At 40.5% G+C, this 21,304-nt stretch overlaps 1 protein-coding gene across 1 annotated transcript in view; it reads left to right on the top strand.

The window, feature by feature from the left end:
* The first annotated feature begins 9,479 nt into the window (after positions 1-9,479).
* TRPC5 (transient receptor potential cation channel subfamily C member 5) overlaps positions 9,480-21,304 on the top strand; it is a 74,637-nt gene continuing 62,812 nt past the window's right edge. Inside the window, exon 1 of the mRNA XM_067549715.1 lies at positions 9,480-9,857. Coding sequence (XP_067405816.1) covers positions 9,480-9,857 — 378 coding nt within the window. The remainder of the gene's footprint in view (positions 9,858-21,304) is intronic.

Raw genomic sequence — 21,304 nt, 5'->3', positions numbered from 1 at the left:
TAAGGAGAGCATCAGCATAATCATTCAGACGCTTGCCTGTCTTGGTTTCAGCTCTTGGATGGAACGTATAGATTTGTTTATATTTTTGCAATGATTGGGGCTTTTTTAAAAACAAATTTCTAATTGAAAAGAAAAAGAATGAATGAATCAAAAAGAGCAGGATTAAGAAGAAAAAAAATCCCTCCAATATCCTATCTCAGTACAATTATTCTAATCAGAATGTTTGAAAAGGAAATGCACAAAAGGTAAGGCGTCGATTTGACATTGTCATTCTTCACAGGCCAGCCACTTGCTCTTTGTCCTGCTGATAGCAGTCTTGGTATAAGAGGCTTATGTTAAATTGATGGTCCATTTTAATGTTCTGGGCACCCACAGTAAGCCAGTCTTTTCTCCCTTGCTTCCAGCTCACCCTATGTCTATTTTTAAGGCCCTTTCCCACATTGTCAGATCATCAGAGGAGCTGGTCTGGTATCCTTTCTGTATGCATCAGCAAAGGATTTCAGGACATGGTCTGGCATTTGAGCTCGAGATTTCCAGTAGGGCTGGACTTAATTACGTTAGGGAAATCTGCACTGCAGCCTCCTAATGTAGACGTGCTGCAGGGCAGTAAAAAAGAGCGTGGACTGATGCAATTTATAGAATCACAGAATTGTAGGGCTAGAAGGGACCTCAAGAGGTCATTTAATCCAGCCTCTCACGCTCAGGCAGGACCAAATAAACTTAGACCATCCCTGACAGCTGTTTGTCTAACCTGCTCTTTAAAACCTCCGATGACAATGGGGATTCCACAATCTCCCTTGGAAGCCTATTCCAGAATTTGACTATCCTTACTCCTGACAAACATTTTAAGAGATTAAAATCTGTAGATAAATTAATAATAATATTTTTAGCATGTTTAGCGCCTTTCATTTGATGATCTCAAAATATCTAACAGATATTAATTCATTAAGCCTCAGAGCAACCCCATGTAAAGGGTTTATAAAAAATGGAGCCATACAGAAGTTAAGCAACTTGTTCAAGGTCACTTAGTAGAAAAAGTTGGACTCAGACTCAGGAACGTCTCACTCCCAATCCCCTATTCTACCAGCAAACAATACTACCCCCTTAGGTACAAGAAGCTATGGTTTTCAGGTACTATGATCCAGATCTTCAAAGGTATTTAGATGCCTAACTCCTTGCACCTCTAGTTGCTAGAGGAGATGCTGTATCATAGCATCTGTACATATATTATGGTTTGGACAGTGCAGGGTGTTAGATGAGAACTGCTCTAGTCTCAGTTGGTGGATATACAGCCAGAAAACAAATGTGGGATACTCTCTACCCAGCATGGTTCTTCTTGTGTTTCTGGAGACTCCCTTGCAGAATACTGGCTTTTGTATTAGTCCTACTTCAGGTGCCCTCCAACCACACTGTCCCTGAATAATTAGTGAATTACTTAAGAGGTTTGCCTACAAGATGAAGCTGAAATGTAAATAATCAGTATTTTTAACACAACTTCCAAATATCCCACCAAGTGCAAAGAGAAAATATTTGATTTAAGCCACTCAGGTATAGAACCAAACTCTGTAGATCCAGCATTTTAAAGGCAAAATTCTGTTAAAAAGACAATATCAAGGTTGACAGGCCCAAGGGTTTGGAGCAGAGGGAGCCTAAGAGAGAAAAAAGCACCAAAGGGAGACATCAGGGATGAAAGGGAGAATATCAGACTTTTTTGTTGCAGATAAATTGTCTTGGCTGGCAACAGACTTTGAGGTACAAACACTGTGCATGTCAATGAGCCTGCTGTAGGGTCCTCAGAGAAAAGCTTTATAAGAAATTTTTGTCCTGCTGTGGAATAACTTTCTCCTTCTGATTGCAAATGTCTGGTTTGTAAAAGTGCTTGGATACCAGAGTGATGGGTATGGTATAAAAGCCTAAACAGAATAGAATACTCTGGGGCAGTGGGCCCTAGGGAAAGGGAATGTGTGTGTGTGCGTGCGTGTGTCAGAGAGACCTGGCACTCTCTAGGGGCGCCCAGAACCCTAAGGTACTGTGATACCTCTCTGCCTCAGCACGAGTGAGCTCCGTTGGAGCTTAAACTGTGTGTCAGCTTCCTGCCACATCAGACTGTCTGCCTCACCAGCAAACGACCTGAGACTCTGCCTATCTTAATCTGGCCTTGTAGGGAACATCCAGTGAACCCCAGCTCCCCAGACGCATCTTTCTGCAGTGTCCAGTCCCTGTCATGGACACTCACAGAAATGATTAAGTCTGTTGTCTCCAAAGAGACAGTGTACACACCAGCCTGCTGGCTCACGGAGGAAACACTCTAACTTAATACACAGCATGGTTCATAGTAAACCTAAGGATAAGTTTATTAATAAAGAACATAGATGTAAGTGATACTGAGCAAGAGAAAAAAGAGACAGATAGGGTTACAAACAAAACAAAAGTAAAAATATGCTTTCTAGTGTCTAAATTTAACAGATTATAAATCTGGGTTCAGGCAATTCCTCACCTATAGTCAGTTCACAGAGTCTTCAACCCACAAGGTTGAAGGATTCATATTTCAGATTTCAAGAGCTCTTTTGTCCCTTAAGCAATGGATAATGAAGGGGTTCTCTCTCCCCTCCTTTGTACAGTATAGTGAACCTCGGAAATGTATTCTTCTGAAGTCAACTGTTACCCAGAGATAAAGTTCTTCTCTCCTGCTGTTTGTCTCTTCCTGTTGACTTCCCATCCCCCTATTGACTCATCTTTAAATGTAACTTCCATTGTCTCTGGCATCACCGTCTCAATTGACATTGGAGACACAGGCAAAAAGGCAAAACAACATTGACAAACTTGTTTATCAAGTCTGTCCCCAATACACATTTTAGGAATATATTTCCAGCACACACATATAAATCTGTACACACCATCCATTCATACATCACGCAATGATATTCATTACCAGCATGTCACCAGTTTTTATATGACACTTTACACTGTACACTTTTATAGTATAATAATATTGTATGAAATCAGTTGATTCAATTGCTTATTCTTTGGGGTTCAGACTTCCTGTTCACCCCTTGGGGTGTCTGGGTCCTGATTGTCACACACCCATATAAAATTCACTTTGCCTCAATGGTGAGTTCTGTATTCAATGCCTTTTACAAAATTAAAATACCATCTCTTTAAAAAAAGGACCTCTTCTACTCTGAATATAAATCTCAGCTGGCATCTAAGATCTGCAACTCTTAAGCCCTGATCTTGCAGGAAATTCAGAGTTAAAGCTGAAACTTCAATCTTAACTTGTGATATTTTGAGTCACCTTCAATGAAAAAGTTTTCTGGCTTTTGTCAATTTGAATCATGACTTTGGAATTATCTAACAATAGCTGGGTTGGGTGATTATTAATTTCCTTGCCTGTATCACATGTTTTTAAATGGCATCCGTAAGGTTAGAAAATCATATACAACACGATAATGACCTTACGTATTCTGAACACTACCTGAGGTGATAAAGTTAATTTAGCCCTGATCCTGTAGCTGGATCAACTTGGATGGAGCTGGTGGAATTGAGGACTTTCTTTTCACCATGTATTCTGTTTGTGTTCAGCATTTCACTCAGCTTTGGCAATCAACCTAGATTAGTCAGTTTTAATTTGCTTAGTAGTCAGTTTCATTTTCTAGTTCTAATGACCTAGTACTAATAAAATGTTACAATCTTTGGGATGCAATCACTACAGGGGAATATATTTTTATAAGTGTTGGGTTTAAACTTCCTGAGAGCGTAGTGTCTCTTTGCGATAGGAAAGGATAATATTGATTATAAAATAAGTATTATTTTCCAAAACTCCTGAGGGAATATGCTTATTTGGGCTCTTTCTGTTTCTAAAACACTGTCAGGGAATTTTCTGCTTCTGACCAGAAAGGTGGTGGCTGTGATAAGGGACTTCATCAGTTTGCAGGGGATTTAGGGCCTGATCCAATTCCCACTGAACTATTGCCTCCGTGCAAAAGGAAAAAAATATTTTGTAGGAGATAAAAAATAAGTATTATTTTCCAAAAGTCCAGAGGCCAAATGCTTTTTTCAGGCACAGTTAGTGAATAAGAACTGAGGCACTTAAAAGAAGGATCCAATCACAGACTCAGTCAGTCCATTAAGTAAATGTAATAATATTTACTTAAGTAGTCCTTCTGGACTATGTCAGGACACAGGTTTATAACCTTTTAAAAGTCATCAATATTATTAAGTGCACAGACTCTAAGGCTGTCTAAAGAGCTAATTCAACCTATCAGTTATTCAAAAGTCCCAGGCACAGAATGAAAAATGCGGATGATGTCCTCATTTACATACCAAGGAGGAAAAAATTGCCCTACAAGGATGGGACAAAGTGACATAAAATGTGTCGACAACATTTAAAGTTACATACACACAATTTTGTCAACATCTTCCAGAGTGCACTTACACTAAGAGGAAACAACTGGTGTGCTATTTGCACATTGACAGATACAGTATTTTATTGATTGCTCCAATCTGTGATTTAGTTCGGCTGCTCACATGGAGCCTCATCAGGTAGGAAAGGTGGCTATTGAGTATTTGAGTCTTGTTTTCATCACTTAGGCAGATGTTCACAACAATTGTCAGCAACGAGTTCCTGAATCTAAACTATATATATATGTACATATATATTCTGCTTTCATTACATAATTAAGTCCTGACTGGTGATTTATGCCACCTGTCCATCTATCAATCATCAGGCAAAACAAGAGATAAAAAATAAGCCAGTTATCTAGATTGTCTTATTTTATAGAGGACTGTGCAATCAGAAGGAAACAAACCAACACTGATCCATTGAATTTTAAGTTCTTCACCAGAATTCTGAAGGGATAAGAATTTTAGAGTGTCACATGCCGGATTATATCCTGTGAAATGTGAGGGGCAGAATCAAACAAATGCGAAAAATTCTTGAGAAATTATCTTGTGAAAATCTAGTGAAATCTCATGACATTTTCACAGTGGCAGAAAGCAGCATTCATAATTGGCAGCTGTGTGTCCTTATCATTATCATTAAAAGTATGTATCTAGAGAGAGATATCATTATTAATAATAACACTTCCCTGATTTCATTTCTTCCTACATCCCCAATGCTTCCTTCATGTCACTGAAATTTCCCACCTGACCATTTCTTTTGTTTCCTTCTCTCACTCTTATCTTTGTGCCATCTTCCATGCCACCCCTTGTGCCTCCTTAAATCCACTTCTTCCGTGAGGCTTATCAAAGTGCTCCCTCCAGAGAAAGAAGTGTTATGAAAAAAATATTGTTACATTGAAAGGAGTTTAATTAGTTTATTATTTTTGCACCCCTTGGAGATAAAGCCATATCCTGCTCATCTGGTGCATCCTATGTTAGTATTGTTATGACTGTATGGTTTAGAATTGGATGGGAACAGAGTTCTTCTCTGTGTGAAACCACTCAATAGCTTCCAACGACAGCCATTTTTATTTCTGCTTCCTGTCAGAGAAAGGCTTCCTTCTCCTTCCTTGTTTGTGGACTTTCCCTTCCGAAATTACACAAAAGTCAAAGATGGGCAGTAATCAATCCTGGAGAACTGACATATTTGTGCTCTGATATCTCTGGACTCTGCAGAACTAAAAAGGGAACTTTATCCCTTTGCAAAGTGGCAATGCCAATCTATCCAAAGGGAAATACCCTGGAAGATGCCAAGAGTTCAGATCTTAATGCTGTGGGTATAGAAAAGCTATTTCAGGTCATTTATAGAGGTTTTAAATGGTTTTACATCTGTTTTGCTACATTTCAAATACTTTTCTGCTGCTTCACTTTGATGTCCCTTGGATTTACACAGAACTTTTCTGAGTTTGATTTCACCATTTTTTTTTCATTTCCCTAAATGCTTATAAGAGGAAAAATTTCTCTAGGCATGGTCAATGCAAATCTGTTGATCAGCTTTAATTATTTCTTTATCCACTTGATGTTGCTTGCAGCAGGCTAGTGAAGTATGAAAGTGAATGACACACCATACAGTAGCGCTTGCGGTAATTTGTTAGATGTCTGAGTGTATGTGATCATTTTGCTAAAGGCTGGCTTTATTTCCAGATTTTACAGGAAATATATAATGAGAGTAGAACTTCCATCTACAACCCCTCCTCATCCATTCTGGATCTAAATCTGACCAGACAACCAAGAATTAACAAACAGCTTGCTCAATCTTCAGTATAACCTAATGGGAAATATATTAGCTTGGACATTGCGTGCTAGCGTTTCCACCTCCGGCAATGGTTTGTTTGAGGGGGAAGCAGCTGTAAAAGTGATAATGTATTTAACAGAGTTGAGTGAATAATTCAGAGCAGATAATTCAGCTGACGAATCTTCCCTACTCCGATTTCATGGGGCTTCTTATGTTCTTGAAACTACACAAATGCTTTGATGGATTGGGGCCTTAGGCAACACTGGAGGCCAGGACCTATCTGTTTTAGAAGTCAAGATGAATTGTGGGTTTTTTTCCCCTTACAAAGGGCTATTGGAAAGACAATGAACTAATTTCTGGACTGATCATCGCAGAATCTGGCCCACTATTTGCAAAAAATTCGATGAAATCGAATGGAAATAGGAGTAAAAGATGTTCAGCTAGACTTGGCAGCTGAATCTCTCACCAAAATATCTCAGGCATGTTGAAGCACCAATTGTCACAAGAGAATGATGTTTCTCTTCTCATGTGGTCCTCTGCATCATTCTCACTTTTCTGGACTTCACTTCAATCCTTCCTTGCTTTCAGGCTCTTTCCATCTCCTATTGAAGCCCATGGAAGTCTCCCTTAACGCCCTGAAACCTCCTGAAGTCCTTGTGTTATAGCCACCATCTTTCTGGTCAGGATGATGCCTTTTAGACTTTTAATGTAGACCAGACCTAAGTGATGTAGGAGCCTTACAGCTCCATTTTAAAAAGATATTTGAGCACTTCAGAGCTTATGTCAATGGGTGCTGGGCTCCTAAGTCAGTTATGTCTTGACTACACTTAACAAATGCAACTGGCATAACTATGTCAGTAAGGGATGTGATTTTTAGGCTACGCCAGAAGGGGGGACTCAGAAAATGATCAATCTGGGAATGGCTTGGCTGCCTTACTCACTGGCTACCACCCTCGCACATTGATTTTTCTGTTTAAATTACATCACTTAAGCACACAAATGCCACAGACAATATGTACAACAAAGTAACAGAAGCCACTATGGTTAGAATCAAGAAACTAAGCCAAAGTACTTAAGACAGGTTGTGTGCAAAGCTTTAATCATATCTCAGATTGTGTCTAAAGTATGTGTGCTTCTTACGATTCAAGCAGATGTGCGCGGAGTTGTAATTCTTGTAAATTGACAAATACTCCCATATTCATCAGTAGCAGAGGTACTCACAGAGCACTTTCAGACACGCCTAACCCATTCTATCAAATATGTAGCCTCCTAGGACATTCACAGATGTCACCTTGCTGCATGCCACAATCACACACAATTTCATGGTGACAGCTGGGATAGAATTTGGATCTTCCTATTTCAAAAAACACAAGCTCCTAAACACTCAAGCTAAAAGAGAATCTCAGTCAGTTGCTAGTCAACCAAATACAGTTGCCTATGACAAGCACTTCTGAGGCCAGACAGTTGAGTATTGTGATATATCTATACCGAAATATTCTGTACAATAGGAAACTGCCACATCAGATATGATTGGTGAGTCCCTCAGCTGATTTAGTGAATTTTAAATTTCACAGTAAGTAGTTAGATGCCATGAATACACACTTCAGTTTTAGATATTTATGCAGATTACAATGAGTATTTGCACAACATGTGAATGGAATGAAAGTATTTTCCCCACCTTCTCTAACAGTTGTACTTCACATATAATAAACAAGGCATCACAATAACACTAAAATGTTTTGGGGCAGATGCAGGACAACAGGTTACACTGGTTGGTTTATTGGTAGTCTAGCAGTAAGTAAATAATACACTCACTATTTTGGATAGAGCAAGTGAATACTTCGTTGGGTTACAGGAAGTCAGACCTGATAGATGGAAGGCTGGCTAGTCTATTACTATTGTCTAGTAAACTTTGATGGCATCCTTTTTAAAATTTAATTAAATTATTTGAAACATTTAACATATAGTATTCTGAAATCAAGATCTGTTGACTTCCTTTAGGACAGGAATCTTCCTGTCAGACATACCCACCCTTTGGCTTAGAAGACAGGGGTGGAGCACATCATTGAAAGCACAAGTATAAAAAGATGTTGGCTCTTGTATGGGGAATCTGTGGCAGAGCTAAAAATAGACCCCATAACTCCCGATTCCCAGTCCTGTGAGTGAATCGCAAAACCCTCCTGCTCCACCTGTTTTCTCCCCATACTAACTCACTTTGCTACCTGGCAAAAAACTAAATGAGACAAAACCCTAGCAAATTTGCTGCATGGAATAATCCTACATTGGGCAAATAGATCTAACAGGTGTTTTTAACTTATGGGCTGCTATGATACAGACTTTGTGGGCCTCATTGGCCCCAACTGCAGACAATAACATGAAACAATTTCTAGAGGGCCTTGTATCCGTAGTGTGGTGCTTTTCCTTCCCACGTGCTCCCTTGCCTATTTGTTAGGTCCTTGGTACGCTGGTGGGCTACTAAGTGGTGGTGCGATGGAGCTGCAGTTCAATTTGCTACACTTGTTCAAAGGAAAGATTTTTTTTCTAGGCTGCAGGCAGCACTGCTGACTCTATGGAGTTGGAGTGATGTTGTGAACATGAGCCCATCTTCAGGACCTATTTATAAATGGGAAGAGTGAGCAAGTTAAATTTAAAAAATGTGCTATGGTTTTAAAATAAAACCATGATCAGGTCAGAGTATTAACACAGGTGGGAAATTAAGCCCTTTTTCAAAGGGGGAGAAAAAAAAAAAAGAGAGAGAGAGCAAGTGAGAGAGTGCATAATTAAAGGAAAATTCATTAAGTAGAACAGGCCAGTTTTGAATGGTGTAAATCAACACAGGTCCACTGACTTCAATGGAGCCATGGGGATTTATACCAGCTGAAGACATGGCCCAATGATTATAAAGGGAGAGGAAAAACACTGAGTGGAAACATAGCAGAGGTGAGAAATCCACTTATATGCACATTTGATGGATAATCCATTAACAACAGCTGGCACTGATGAGCAGATAAAGAATATCATTGGCATGGCATTTACAGCACAACCAGTGTCCTTTTGTGCATTGCCCTGATGAATATGACACGACAACCTCTCCTTTTCCGTGTCACCCCTAATTGGAGGACTGTTGGGGAGTATTAAATTCATTGTACTGAAAAAAAGCCCCTGAAGCAGGGTTCAAAAACTTTCACTATAATTGACCTTCAGCAATTCGTCCCACTTGAATGGAAGCTGGTAATTGCTGCAATTTCACCCTCTAAGTGTCCTTCTTCTTCCTTCCAAACAGGTTGCACAGTCACTATGAACAATGGCCCAGCTATACTACAAAAAGGTAAACTATTCGCCATACAGAGACCGGATCCCGTTGCAGATTGTGCGAGCAGAGGCAGAGCTCTCACAGGAAGAGAAAGCCTATCTCATTGCTGTGGAGAAGGGGGACTATGCCAGCGTGAAACATGCCTTACAAGAGGCTGAAATCTACTACAACATCAACATTAACTGTATGGATCCTCTCGGACGCAGTGCCCTTTTAATAGCCATAGAGAATGAAAACCTGGAGATCATGGAGTTACTGCTGAGCCACAGTATTTACGTGGGAGATGCTCTATTGTACGCAATACGGAAGGAGGTGGTGGGGGCCGTGGAGCTGCTTCTGAATTACAGGAAGCCAAGTGGTGAAAAGCAGGTTAGTGAAATATTCAGGCGAAGAAAGTTTATATTAGCTAATGGCTTGGTAAGAGAAACCAGTTGATCAGAAGCTCCAGTGGGTCTGAACTGGTCATGGATTCAACTGGATAAGGCCTGGTTATTACTGGAATATGACCTCACTCTGGAAATATCCCAGGATGCTGTTGATTCCATAGACAGCACATTTCCCTCTGAATCAGTTCTGAGCCAATGTCCCAGAACAGTTTGGGGAGGCAGCGTGGGAGGGAGTACTATGCTGTTGAAGGAGCTGTTCTACACAGGAAACACAAAATGAAGATCCTAATGAAAGATTCTATTGCCCTTTTTGTAAGAGTAGCTGGTCTCCTGGTCAATTTCTAATCCAAGTGATCACATTCTGCCTTACTTAAATTCCCCCTGCAGTTTCAGTTTCAGATCGTATTCATTTTCACTTCCCATACTAACTATTGGGCAAAGTGATTTATAGATATATACTCTGTATAGCAATTAAGTGTCTTTTTAAATTAAATTCCTATATATAAACCTAACATATTGTTATATTGCTATGAATAAATGAAATCACTTTTCAAAGTAAGAGTCCATCACTACAAACACTGATGTCGTCCCATTGATTCAACATTTTCACATGTGTGACAGCTGCCATGCATTGGCATAGCCACGCCAGCAGACTGGCGATTGAACTGGAGACCTCCAGAACTAAAAGCATGAGTTGCTACAGCTTGAAATAAAATACTGTAGTTGTGGGATACGATAACTCATTTCCTCTGTGGTTTGGCACAGAGGGGGATCTGTAAGACACCAGTGGGTTACACATGTGCTTAATCACATGGGCAGTCCTACTGAAGTCAATGGGCTTGGTCATGTGCTTAAAATTAAAATGTTTGCAAGATTGGTGCCCATGTCTTTGCTGCATGAATGTTAACTTATTGCACTGCACAATTTTTCTTTTGTCTTCATTTACACATACTGTAGCTGATAAATGTGCTGATTTGTACATAGACCCACTATAGTTTTTTGCCTGTCCTTTGATTAGACCATCTATCTAGCTACCTATCTATCCATTCCATTGCCTAATTTCTGTTCTGAAATTCACTGGATCACGTTCCCTGTTCCAGGTAAAAGAATTGAGGGATTAATGTGATTTAACCATAAAAGGGATCTTTTTCATTAACAAGGCCAGCCCTAGTGTGCATCTTTCTGATAATAGCTGTAAATAAACCAAAGCAAATAATGAAGTAATACTCCAGATCATCACAGATAATTTTGAAAGATGTTCCAGTTACAATTCAGAAACAATAGCATTCCACAAATCTCTTGAACATAAACTAAAATATGTTGCTGGCAGATTAGATAGATTGGATTACTTTACTAGACAGATAGATAGATAGATAGATAATATTTTCTGTCAGAGTTAAATTGAAATACTACTTTTCTGTTTTATCCTGATCTCAGTGGCAAAATATAGACTATACATGGGAAAATGCACTGTAGTTTTTTCTCACTGCTCTAAAAAGACTGGTTATCCTGTTCAGAGATACCCCAGAATGGCAGAAAGTAGCACAGAACTAAAGATAAACTCAAGCTTTATTGAAAGGGACTTCAGTATCATGGGAAAATGCTGAGGTTAAATACAAGTACTTTTGAATCATCATGAAAGGAAAGTGCTGTGATTCTATTTGGATTTCAGTAAATTCTCCTGTAATCCAGAACACTTTATTCATAGTGAGTCACAGCCTCTGCTGTTTTAAGATGACATAGCTCCTTTAATGTCAATGGAACAAAGCTGATTTCCATCAACTGAGGATTGGATCCAACATCTTTAGTTTAGTGCTACATTTCATAGCACTAAACTATATACATATCTATCTTCTCTTTCCACATATACGTTTCTGTCTATAGCAGTACCTATATCTTTATGTATGTGTGTGTCTGTGTATGCAGGTGTGGGTATCTTCCATTAATGTCAATGGGAACTATGTCTATTAAGGAAAACACATTTTCACCCTGATATAAAACAGGCAAATTTTACAGAGTTGTACAAAATGTTCCAAATAAAATCCCCAAACACACAAAATACACCTGGTTCCAGTGAATCAGATCCATCCCAAGGTTTGCAACACAACCAGATTCATTGCCAGATTTATCCCCTTTCTTCAAGGGCCAGGGGGAGAACAGGATTGCCCTCAACATCCTTATATCACTTGTCACTCTGCATTAAGACGATGAGTATAATCAAAACTCAGATTTAAGGGCTTCCTCCGGTCACCTGCTGGGGTCAGGACGGAATTTTATCCCCAGTGCACAGTTGGCCAGATGTATTCTGGGTTGTTTTTTTGTTTTTGTTTTTCTTTCCTCTGAAGTATCAGAGATTGGCCATAGCTGGAGTCAGGACAGACCGGTGTTCTGAGGTGGTACAGTGAATCCTCTTAGATGCCTGGCTGGTGTGTCTTGCTCATATGCTCAGGGTCAAACTGATCCCCAGATCTGAGTTCAGGAAGGAATTTTTCCCAGGCCAGATTGGTAGGGACTTTGGGGTGGGGTAAAGGGCTGGCCTAGCTATGCAGCATAGAGCATAAATTGCCTGTTAGGATCATCAGGGTGGGTCTCACCTAGGGTGACAAGATTGCAAGTGTGAAAAATCAGAACAGGAGGTGGAGGGTAATAGGTGCCTATATTAAAAAAAAGTTCCAAATATCAGAGCTGTCCCTATACAATTGGGACATCTGGTCACCCTTAGACACTCACCTAATCAGTTCCCTGCCATTGCAGGTGTTTCAGACATTGGCAGTACCTCAGTCACTCCTGTTCTCTGCCTGTGGCATGCCACAGTTTAGTCCCCTGAGGACTGAAATGCTTTGATCTAACTCAGTACGTATTGGAACAAGGAATAGGGGACTCTATCCTGGGAAGCAGTGACTCTGAAAGACACTTGGAGGTCCATGGTGCATAATCAGCTGAACATGAGCTCTCAGTGCAGCCAAAAGAGCTAGTGCGATCCTAGGATGCATAAACAGGGGAATCTCGAGTAGTAGTAGAGAGGTTATTTTACCTCTATATTTACCATTGGTGTGACTGCTGCTGGAATATTGTGTCCAGTTCTGGTGCCCACCTCCATCAAGAAGGAGGTTGTTATAATGGAGAAGGTTCAGAGAATAGCTACAAGAATGATTAAAGAATTAGAAAAACCTGCCTTATAGGGATAGACTGAGATCCTTGAGTCTAACAAATGTAAGGCTAAAGGATGACTTGGTGTGCGGCTGTAAGTATCTACTCGGGCAACAAATATTTAATAATGGGCTCTTCAGTCTATCAGAGCAAGGTAGAACTGGACGTGGAAGCTAGAAATAAGGTCTACGTTTTTAATGGTCAGAGTCGTTAACTATTGGAACAATTTATCGAGGGTTGAAGTGGAGTCTCCATCACTGTCAATTTTTAAATGAAGATTGGATGTTTTTCGAAAAGACATGCTCTAGGAATTATAGTGAGGAAGTTCAATGGCCAGTGTAAATACAGGAGGTCAGACTAGCTGACACAATGATCTCTTCTGGCCTTAATCATTAAGACAAAAGACAGATCTGTCACAAGCCCAGATTCTGTCACATTTTGAGTGGCCCAGGGTCAACGTAATAACGTGTGTACCAACCAGGATTATTACCTGTGCCATCACAGAATTGCAGGTTGTTCTGATCTGTGGTTTTAGTTCAGGCCCTTCTATAGATCTCATTGGGAGTTTGCCTGCAGAAGGCTGCAGGACTGGCTTCTTAGTACTTCAGCCTGATTGATTACCCCTGGTAAATTGGTATGCGTGTCACGTATAGTGTTATCACACTAAATGAAAAGAAGTGCCTAGCTGAGCACAGTTAGGACACACAGCTTAACACATCAACCCACAAAGCTAACATGGGAGCAGCCTATGGCAGAACTCAAACTCCTTAGAGCTATGTCTAATGACCCTTACTGGATCCTTTCCCGGGGAAGTCCTAGGGTGGCTCTTTCACAAAAGTACCCCATAGATCCTCTTAGCACAGAACAGCAGCTGGAGTTGAATTGTATGCCTGTGTGTGCATGTATCAAGGTCCTCCTCAGCTGACATTGCCCTCCTGGCAGCACCCACCCATTCATACCGAGAAAAAATCAAAATGTTGCCCCCTTTTGGTGGAGCAGTTGCTGAAATCTAGGCCTGGCAGAGTGGTTTCCGTTTGGCTGAGAAATCAATGCCATGGAGTCAGGTAATTTTCTGCGTGCAGTCTGTTTATTTATACACAGGGGTTTGTTTCCCTGGACAGTGGTGGGCACAAAACTGCACATGAGCAGCTCTTTTTTGCAGAAAACTGAAGTCAGACACAGGCAGTTCTGTTCCCTAGAGAGGCTTTCTGCTTGCTGGGCTTCCCTCCAGGGTGCCAGGGAGAGAAACTCTGAGGGCTCACTCCCAGCTGCTTAACTCACAGCCTTGTTCCAGCCTCCCAGCCCCTGAGTTATGAGATTTGGAAATGCTGTTAGCTCCACACTCTCTTGCCACTTCACTGTAAGCATCAGGTGTTTTGCCCTAGAGGAGCGTCTCAGGCACTCCAGATGTTGGGCACAAAGGAAAGTGCTTTATCACATCTGTTCACCCGAATAAGGTCTGTGACTATCTTTGCACCCCAAGTCCAACGATGGCAGGCCACTGGTATCTTCTGGCATACCTAATCGTACAAGCACGTCATCTTTGCTCATCCACAGACAGCCTAATATGGTCTGTTCTTCCTGTTTGAACATACCGAGGGCTGGATTGTGTCTGGCCCTTGCACGCGTACTCATGCAAAGCGTCTACCTCTCCTCCCTTGCACAGCCGGCTGAAGTGACTGCCACAGCGGTAGTCACTGTGCTGCGGGGAGTGCAGAGACTGCACCAGAGGGAGCGAAAGGGGAAGAGAGGAAGGCTGAGGAGGAGAAGACACCACAAACCCATTCCTCCCACAACTGATCCACAGAGTGGGTTGGACAAAGCAGCTGCAGAATGGCTTGAATGAGCAATTATGGACAGTCTAGGCTGGGCACCCCCTCAAACATACAAGGGAGTTCCCTGAGGAGATGGGCTCTGTGTTGCCTCCAGCTCAGGCCTGTGCCTCTACAGAGATATCTCCAGGTAATAGGGTCTCTGCAGTATTGTCAAAAGTAGGGCAAGGGCTTTTGGTTTGTTTGATGGTTTGTTTTTTCTCCTGTGAGAGTGCCAGGGTCCCATCCCAGCCTCTCAGAGCCTGATTCAAATTGGTGAGCTGACGCGGCAGCAAAGGACTTTATATGCCATTACGAAACCCACCAGGCAACCTGTACTCCTCAAGCCTTCGTTAAACTGCAGTTTTGATGTTAAACTGCTGTTTTCTGAAAGTGCTATGACAATTGCAGTGATCTGTCGTATGCCAGTTACTATAACAACACACTTCTCCAGTGCTGCAGCTTGGCTTGTATCAGATGTGTCTGGAGAGAAAGAAATGAGATTTTGTTTACATCTGAAGTTTGAGAGAGACAGGAGCAAGCAAAAGCCTCTTTGAGGGAACCTGCGTAGCCTATTATAAATGGGCGTTAGGAACAACGATGTGTTAAAGTGGATCTATTTCCTTTTAGGTTCACCTCCATGGCAACTTGGCATTTCTCACAAAGTCTGTTCTGTCTGATCATTTCAATGTACAGCCGCAGTTTTCTGTGCACTGTGCTACAGGTCTCTAGATGAAACCATTAATGAGACCACACCAGTTACACACAGAATAATTCCATTGCTAATTTAACGTCACAGCAGGTGTGGCTCATAATGACCCCTTTTGGAGATTTTGGGTTGGAGATGCCGTGTCATGGGACTCTGACCTTTCTTTTGATCACTGGAGTCTGTTGGGAGAAGTTGATATGTTTCATTCCGAGCAGAGGATAACATCCATGCTCACAAGGGGCCTGATCCAGTTCTCATTGAGGTCACTGGTAAGACTTCTGTTGACTTCTTCAGGAGGTGGATTGGATCCTGGCACAGCAGCTAGGAGATGAAGTGTTGGTTTGGCAGAGGAATAAACCTGTGTGAATTGTTCATTGCACAGGATGTTTGTTACAAATACTTTTTTACTTGTGCGAATGGATCTTGATTTCTACAAATGCATTTGATATTCCCAAATGTTCACCAAATAGCTTATTCAAACAAATTTCAGCCTATGAGTTCTTTACCTATTTTTTGCTTTGACTTCTTGCCACTTGGGAGTCGTGATTTATGATTGGTCACTTAAGTCACATGGTATCATGTATGCTCCCTGATTGGATGACTGAAACTTTTAAAATGGGAGAATAATGAATAATAAGAGATAAATAACAAACACTCAGGCTAAAATTCATGAAACCTTCAAGAGTCATTAACATATTCTTCAATATCCAGTGGCCATCCAAATATTTGCAAACAACAAATAATATGCACAAGAAACCAAACTCACTGTGCTTATTTGCAAAAATATTTACCAGTCTCTGTGGTTTTCAAGGAAGGTCAGGAGGTTAGCCGCTTTTTGTTTTGTGTTTGTACAGCACCTAGCATAATGTGCTCCTGATCCATGACTATTGCTCCTAGGTGCTACAGCAATGATAATAATAATGGTGAAAATTGGGGTAGCACCATTAACTTCAACGGGGTCATCCTGATTTACATCAGCTGAACATCTGGCCCTAAACACCCTTCAATAAGTTCAGAGAAGTGTTCTTGCCCCATGCTGGATTTGTGATAATGTCCCATGCCGTGGAAAGGGGGAAGGAGAAGAGAGAGCTGCTTTGTGGATTGTCCATTAAAATGGGATGTCAATCTTATTTTAAATGGCATTAGCGCTGGTGAAAGCTTTTGGATTAAGAACACTGGAAAACGAAGTTCTTTATTTATCTAGAGAACAAGTACAGCACTAGCAGTGGCAGTGAAAGCTTCATCATGTCACTTTACCAGTGCACCTCAGCTACATATATAGGATGTGATCCTATGGGCTATTTAAATCAATGGAATTCTTTCCATTAATTTCTGTGAATTTTGGATTAGGTCCATATTCAGCATTACCATTTGAACTAAGAGAATAGGCATAGTCTATGGGCCAGATGCTGCTCTGATTTACACTCATCAACCTCATGGCTCCATGTCTATTAAATCTTTGGCCTTTCTGCTGAAAGTGGTACCAAAAAGGCCAAGTATGATGGCTCTTGTGCTATGAACATCTCTCCATTAGCAGCTAATTTCTTTGGAAATACAGAGTATATTTTCAGCCAGGCTGAGACCTCACTTCAATTTTGCCCACTAAATTTGTGTATGAAGTTTTCCACCTGAAACACAAATAGCAGACATCCATCTAAATGCCGGTACAGAGCAGGTGATTAGAGGTGCAGCTACACAGAATTGTGCAAGCAGTTGAATAGTGAGAGCAAAAATGTAGTTTGCTTACACAGGAACATCCAGGAAAATAAATCTGAATTAACTAAAGATATGAATTAGAAGTGGATTCATTAAACTGCGTTAAAACCCTATGTGGACACTGTTATCCAGAATGAAAGTGTCCTTAATTCAATTTAGCTTAATCCATTTCCAAAGGGAATTAAGATAAAATGAATTCAAGCCACTTTAATTCTGAATGACAGTGTCCACGTGGGAGATTTAATGCAGTTTAATGAAGTCACTTCAAATTCACACCTTTAGTTAATTCAGATTAATTTTCCTGCATGACTCCATGTAGACAAGCCCCTAGGTGCACCCTATGTGGATATTAATTGCACCTACAAAAGAAAAGCCACAACTTTGATAATTTACATTATGCTTATAAAGTTTTCTCCATAATAATCTTAATCTTATTTTTAGAAGCAATAGTATTTCCGAGAACTCCTTCACTGGGGGCCTGATCTTTCAGTGAAACCTATTGAAGACAAGAGGAGTCTTTCCATTGACTTTAATGGATTTTGGATTTTTAAAATGGGATCCTATATGATTTTTATAGAACAATGCAGGTGATTTGCTGAGAGCTTTGTATAACTTTAGCGCTAATACACTCCATTGGCACGTGTCTGACATAAATTGTAACTCATCGTAATATGTTCATTTCTAACATAAAATGTACAGTCTATGCTGAATTCTGAACCCTATTTCTGTCCTTTAAGAAATGAACTTCTATCAATTATCTGGAATAACTTTTGTCCACAGTCTAATCATGAACACTTTCCCGGGTAGCTGTTTTGCTCATGTCAATGAGGGCTGACATCAAATGTTTACAGAAAGATGATATTAACATCCCTCTTGTATCTGCCATAATTAGTCTTTTGCCCAAGGCAGCTGACTCCAAATTCATCTGGTTCATAGATGGCACTGGAAATGCAATGTCTTGATAAAAAAATTACACAAAAAAGTGTTTTCAGTATTTATAATTATGACTGAATTTGTTTCACAGCTCAAAAGTCCTCAGAAGTCAATGAGATCTCAACAGACACCAATTCCCATGTCTTCCAAAGAAAAAATACTATAGAAATAAGCCCAGGGGAAAACTGTTTTTTGCAGAAAACACTGTAGGGAAAAAAGGGCAAGATTTAGGATCTGTGTTGATAATCCTCAGGCACCTGCTAGAGGAAGTCTATTAAACTTGATAACATTTGCTAACTTAATCTTGACCTCAAAAATCCTGTTTCAAATGAGTTGATGAGTAGAAGTCTGTCTTAATCTCTGTGAGAGTAAATACCACAGATCTGTGGCCCCAAGACAATCTTTCATGAACCATAAATGATATGCTACATTAAACCTTTTCATTCTTAACAAAGCCAGGTTACTTCTCTGATTCAAGGTGTTTTCAGTTGAGTAGTCATAATCACGTAGGGATCTTCTTCTCTACTAAAAAAGTCAAGAGAAGGATTTCTCTAACCTTTTCACATGCCTTGATTTAAACATAGCTGAGTAACAGAGTAACTAACTAATGCTTATGAAAATACAGGAAACAGCTCAGATACACAGAGATGACCATGGTATAAAAACTAGATAAGAAAGAAAGAATGAAAAATCTTGGAAACCAATGGGATTAGGTAGAACCTCTATACAGTGAGAGGATTGAAGGTCTGAAGCGCCCACTCTTTTCAGTAGCCATAAAACAGATCATCTCTTATCTTTCTTTCCTGTAGAAAAAAGAACATCCATCACCTCTGACCTTACTAAAGTATTAAAGAAAAGCAGGGGTCTGTATACTGTGCAGCTCACTGGGACCAAACTCCATAGCTGTAACTCTGAGACTATAAACCAAGAAAGAAATGGACGTGGGAATGGTGCTCAAGGAGAGGCAAGGCAAATGGATGTGTGGTGCACATACTGATTCACATAGTGATTATGGTAGAAGCACAACTTCAATGTTAGTTCTAGGACATCTCTGAGAAGATACCTTAGCCAGCCTGCCAGAGACAAGTATGTGAAGTGCAGGACATAAGAAAGCAATCACAGGCGAAGGGAGCCCAAAGTCTAAATGTATCTACACATCTAGGAACTGCCGTGGCCTTCATCTCTGTATCAGATCATCTGAGACAAGCGTTTCAGTGGAACAGGAAAGATTTAACAATGGTTGGAAGGGTTGAGAGTCAAAGTTATCCCAGAGAAGGCTCAGCTGGAACTGTGGTATTAGAAGAAAGTTTGCCATAGGGAATATTTGAAAACACCATGAGAAAGAATACCTAGTAGCTCTGCCAGCATCCCAACTTTTCATTGTGTTTATTGCTGTAGTAAGAATTCACAGCTATAGATAGCAACAAGCCTTGGACAGTGAAAGCTGCCTCAGAAATGGATTTCATCTGATTAACTCAACAGTGTGCTGCCTTTAACGAAGCTCAATGGGGAATGAAAAAAAGATCATTGCAGCCCTCATTTTCTCCAGGTGTCTCTTTATTGCTGATTTGGTTTTAATACAGCTGTAATTAGAAATGGACCCAAGTTGTAAGTGCTACAGAGGAAATCAGGAAACCTGGGTTCTATTCCTTACATAGACACTGAACTGCTGTGTGAAGTTGGGCAATACCCATCAGCTGACTGTGCATGTTTCCCTTCCCACTCTATCTATTTAGATTGTAAACTCTTCAGGTCAGGGATTGTGTCTCACTATGTGTTTGTATTATGTCTAGCACAACAGAGTTCCAACCTGCATTTGGATGTTTAGGCTCTTTTGTCATACAGATAATAATAATAAAGGATCAGGGCTAGGATGTCACCAGATCAAGATAATGGCCACTCAGAAAATTCAGATCTGGATCCAGGTTCAGATTTTGAAAGCCTGCAAAGTTACAGGGTACCTTGGTTCAGCCCTTGTAATGTAATTTACAGTCACTATTTGTCCACAAATGTCTTATATTCAAAGAAACATGAATCAATCATTCATGGAAGGCTAGATATTTTCCCTTTACAATTCCAGGTACAGTACATTCAATCAGGAAAGAACAAAAATTAAACCTGTCACCTGACCGTAATGGAGTTTACAGAGGGGAACATGGTTTCTTTTCTAATGCACTATAATAGCCAATCACTACTGACTATCCAAGAGAGAAAAATAGCTACCTCATTATGCACTTAAATGTGCATTTCATTTTAGGATTGAATTTATGGTAAATGTGACCAACTGAACGCTGTACTTTTCATTTGCCATTTAGAAAGATAACTAAACTGGCAGAATGAACAAACAGCAAAAGCCTTGCAAACAGAGCTTTCCTCCATGCTGTTTATTGCCAAGAGTTTAATGGGCTTCTTAAAAGAAAATAATCTCCTTGTTTAAACAAGAAGAGAACAGAAATAGCCTCCTAAAATAACAAAGAGCCCCACTCCCTAGCCAGCCACGTTAACCATCTCCTCCCCCCCCCCCCATTCAGCCAGCTGAGCACCCAGTGAGCCATTTTTATAGAACTTCCTGGTAAGCCCTTAGCTCCTGATTGCTGTCAGTCAGGAGCTCTGCCTTGTTAACACAACTCTTTCCACCTGTGTGTGTGTGGCCTGCTGGAGAATTAACTCCTATTTTGCTATATCCAGGCAAAGACCTTGTTACATTTAGAAGCACAGACACCTCCAGCCAGCTCAGTCATGGGCTTCGTCTTTCTCACCACCAACACCCTAGACACACCTTGCCTTTTGCATATTTTTAGGAAATTATGAGAGATGGTAACCCAAGTTTACCTCTCTGGCTTTCTGTCCTGCTTTAGTGGCTGACCTGCAGAGAGGTTTATGAGTCTATTACAGCCATTGAGCTTAGAGCCTCATAGTTTTAGATGCCCACATTCAATCCCTGCTGTTCACAGCACCATTACATCATGTTCCAGGTGTCAGATAGAAGGATTATTAACTAGCTACAGTGGGGTGGGTTTTTTTAAATGGACTGAGTAATGTTTCTTGTCATTAAAATCCTTCTGTGAAATGCCGTTGACAATCACAAGGGGAAAATGTGCCTGCTATTCT

This window comes from Emydura macquarii, unplaced genomic scaffold, assembly GCF_026122565.2.
Source record: "Emydura macquarii macquarii isolate MOO-44397 ecotype Brisbane River unplaced genomic scaffold, CSIRO-AGI_Emac_v2 contig_1253, whole genome shotgun sequence".
NCBI classification, from domain to species: domain Eukaryota; kingdom Metazoa; phylum Chordata; order Testudines; family Chelidae; genus Emydura; species Emydura macquarii.
Note: the sequence above shows the minus strand (reverse complement) of the source record. Positions and strands in the feature narration are given on the sequence as shown.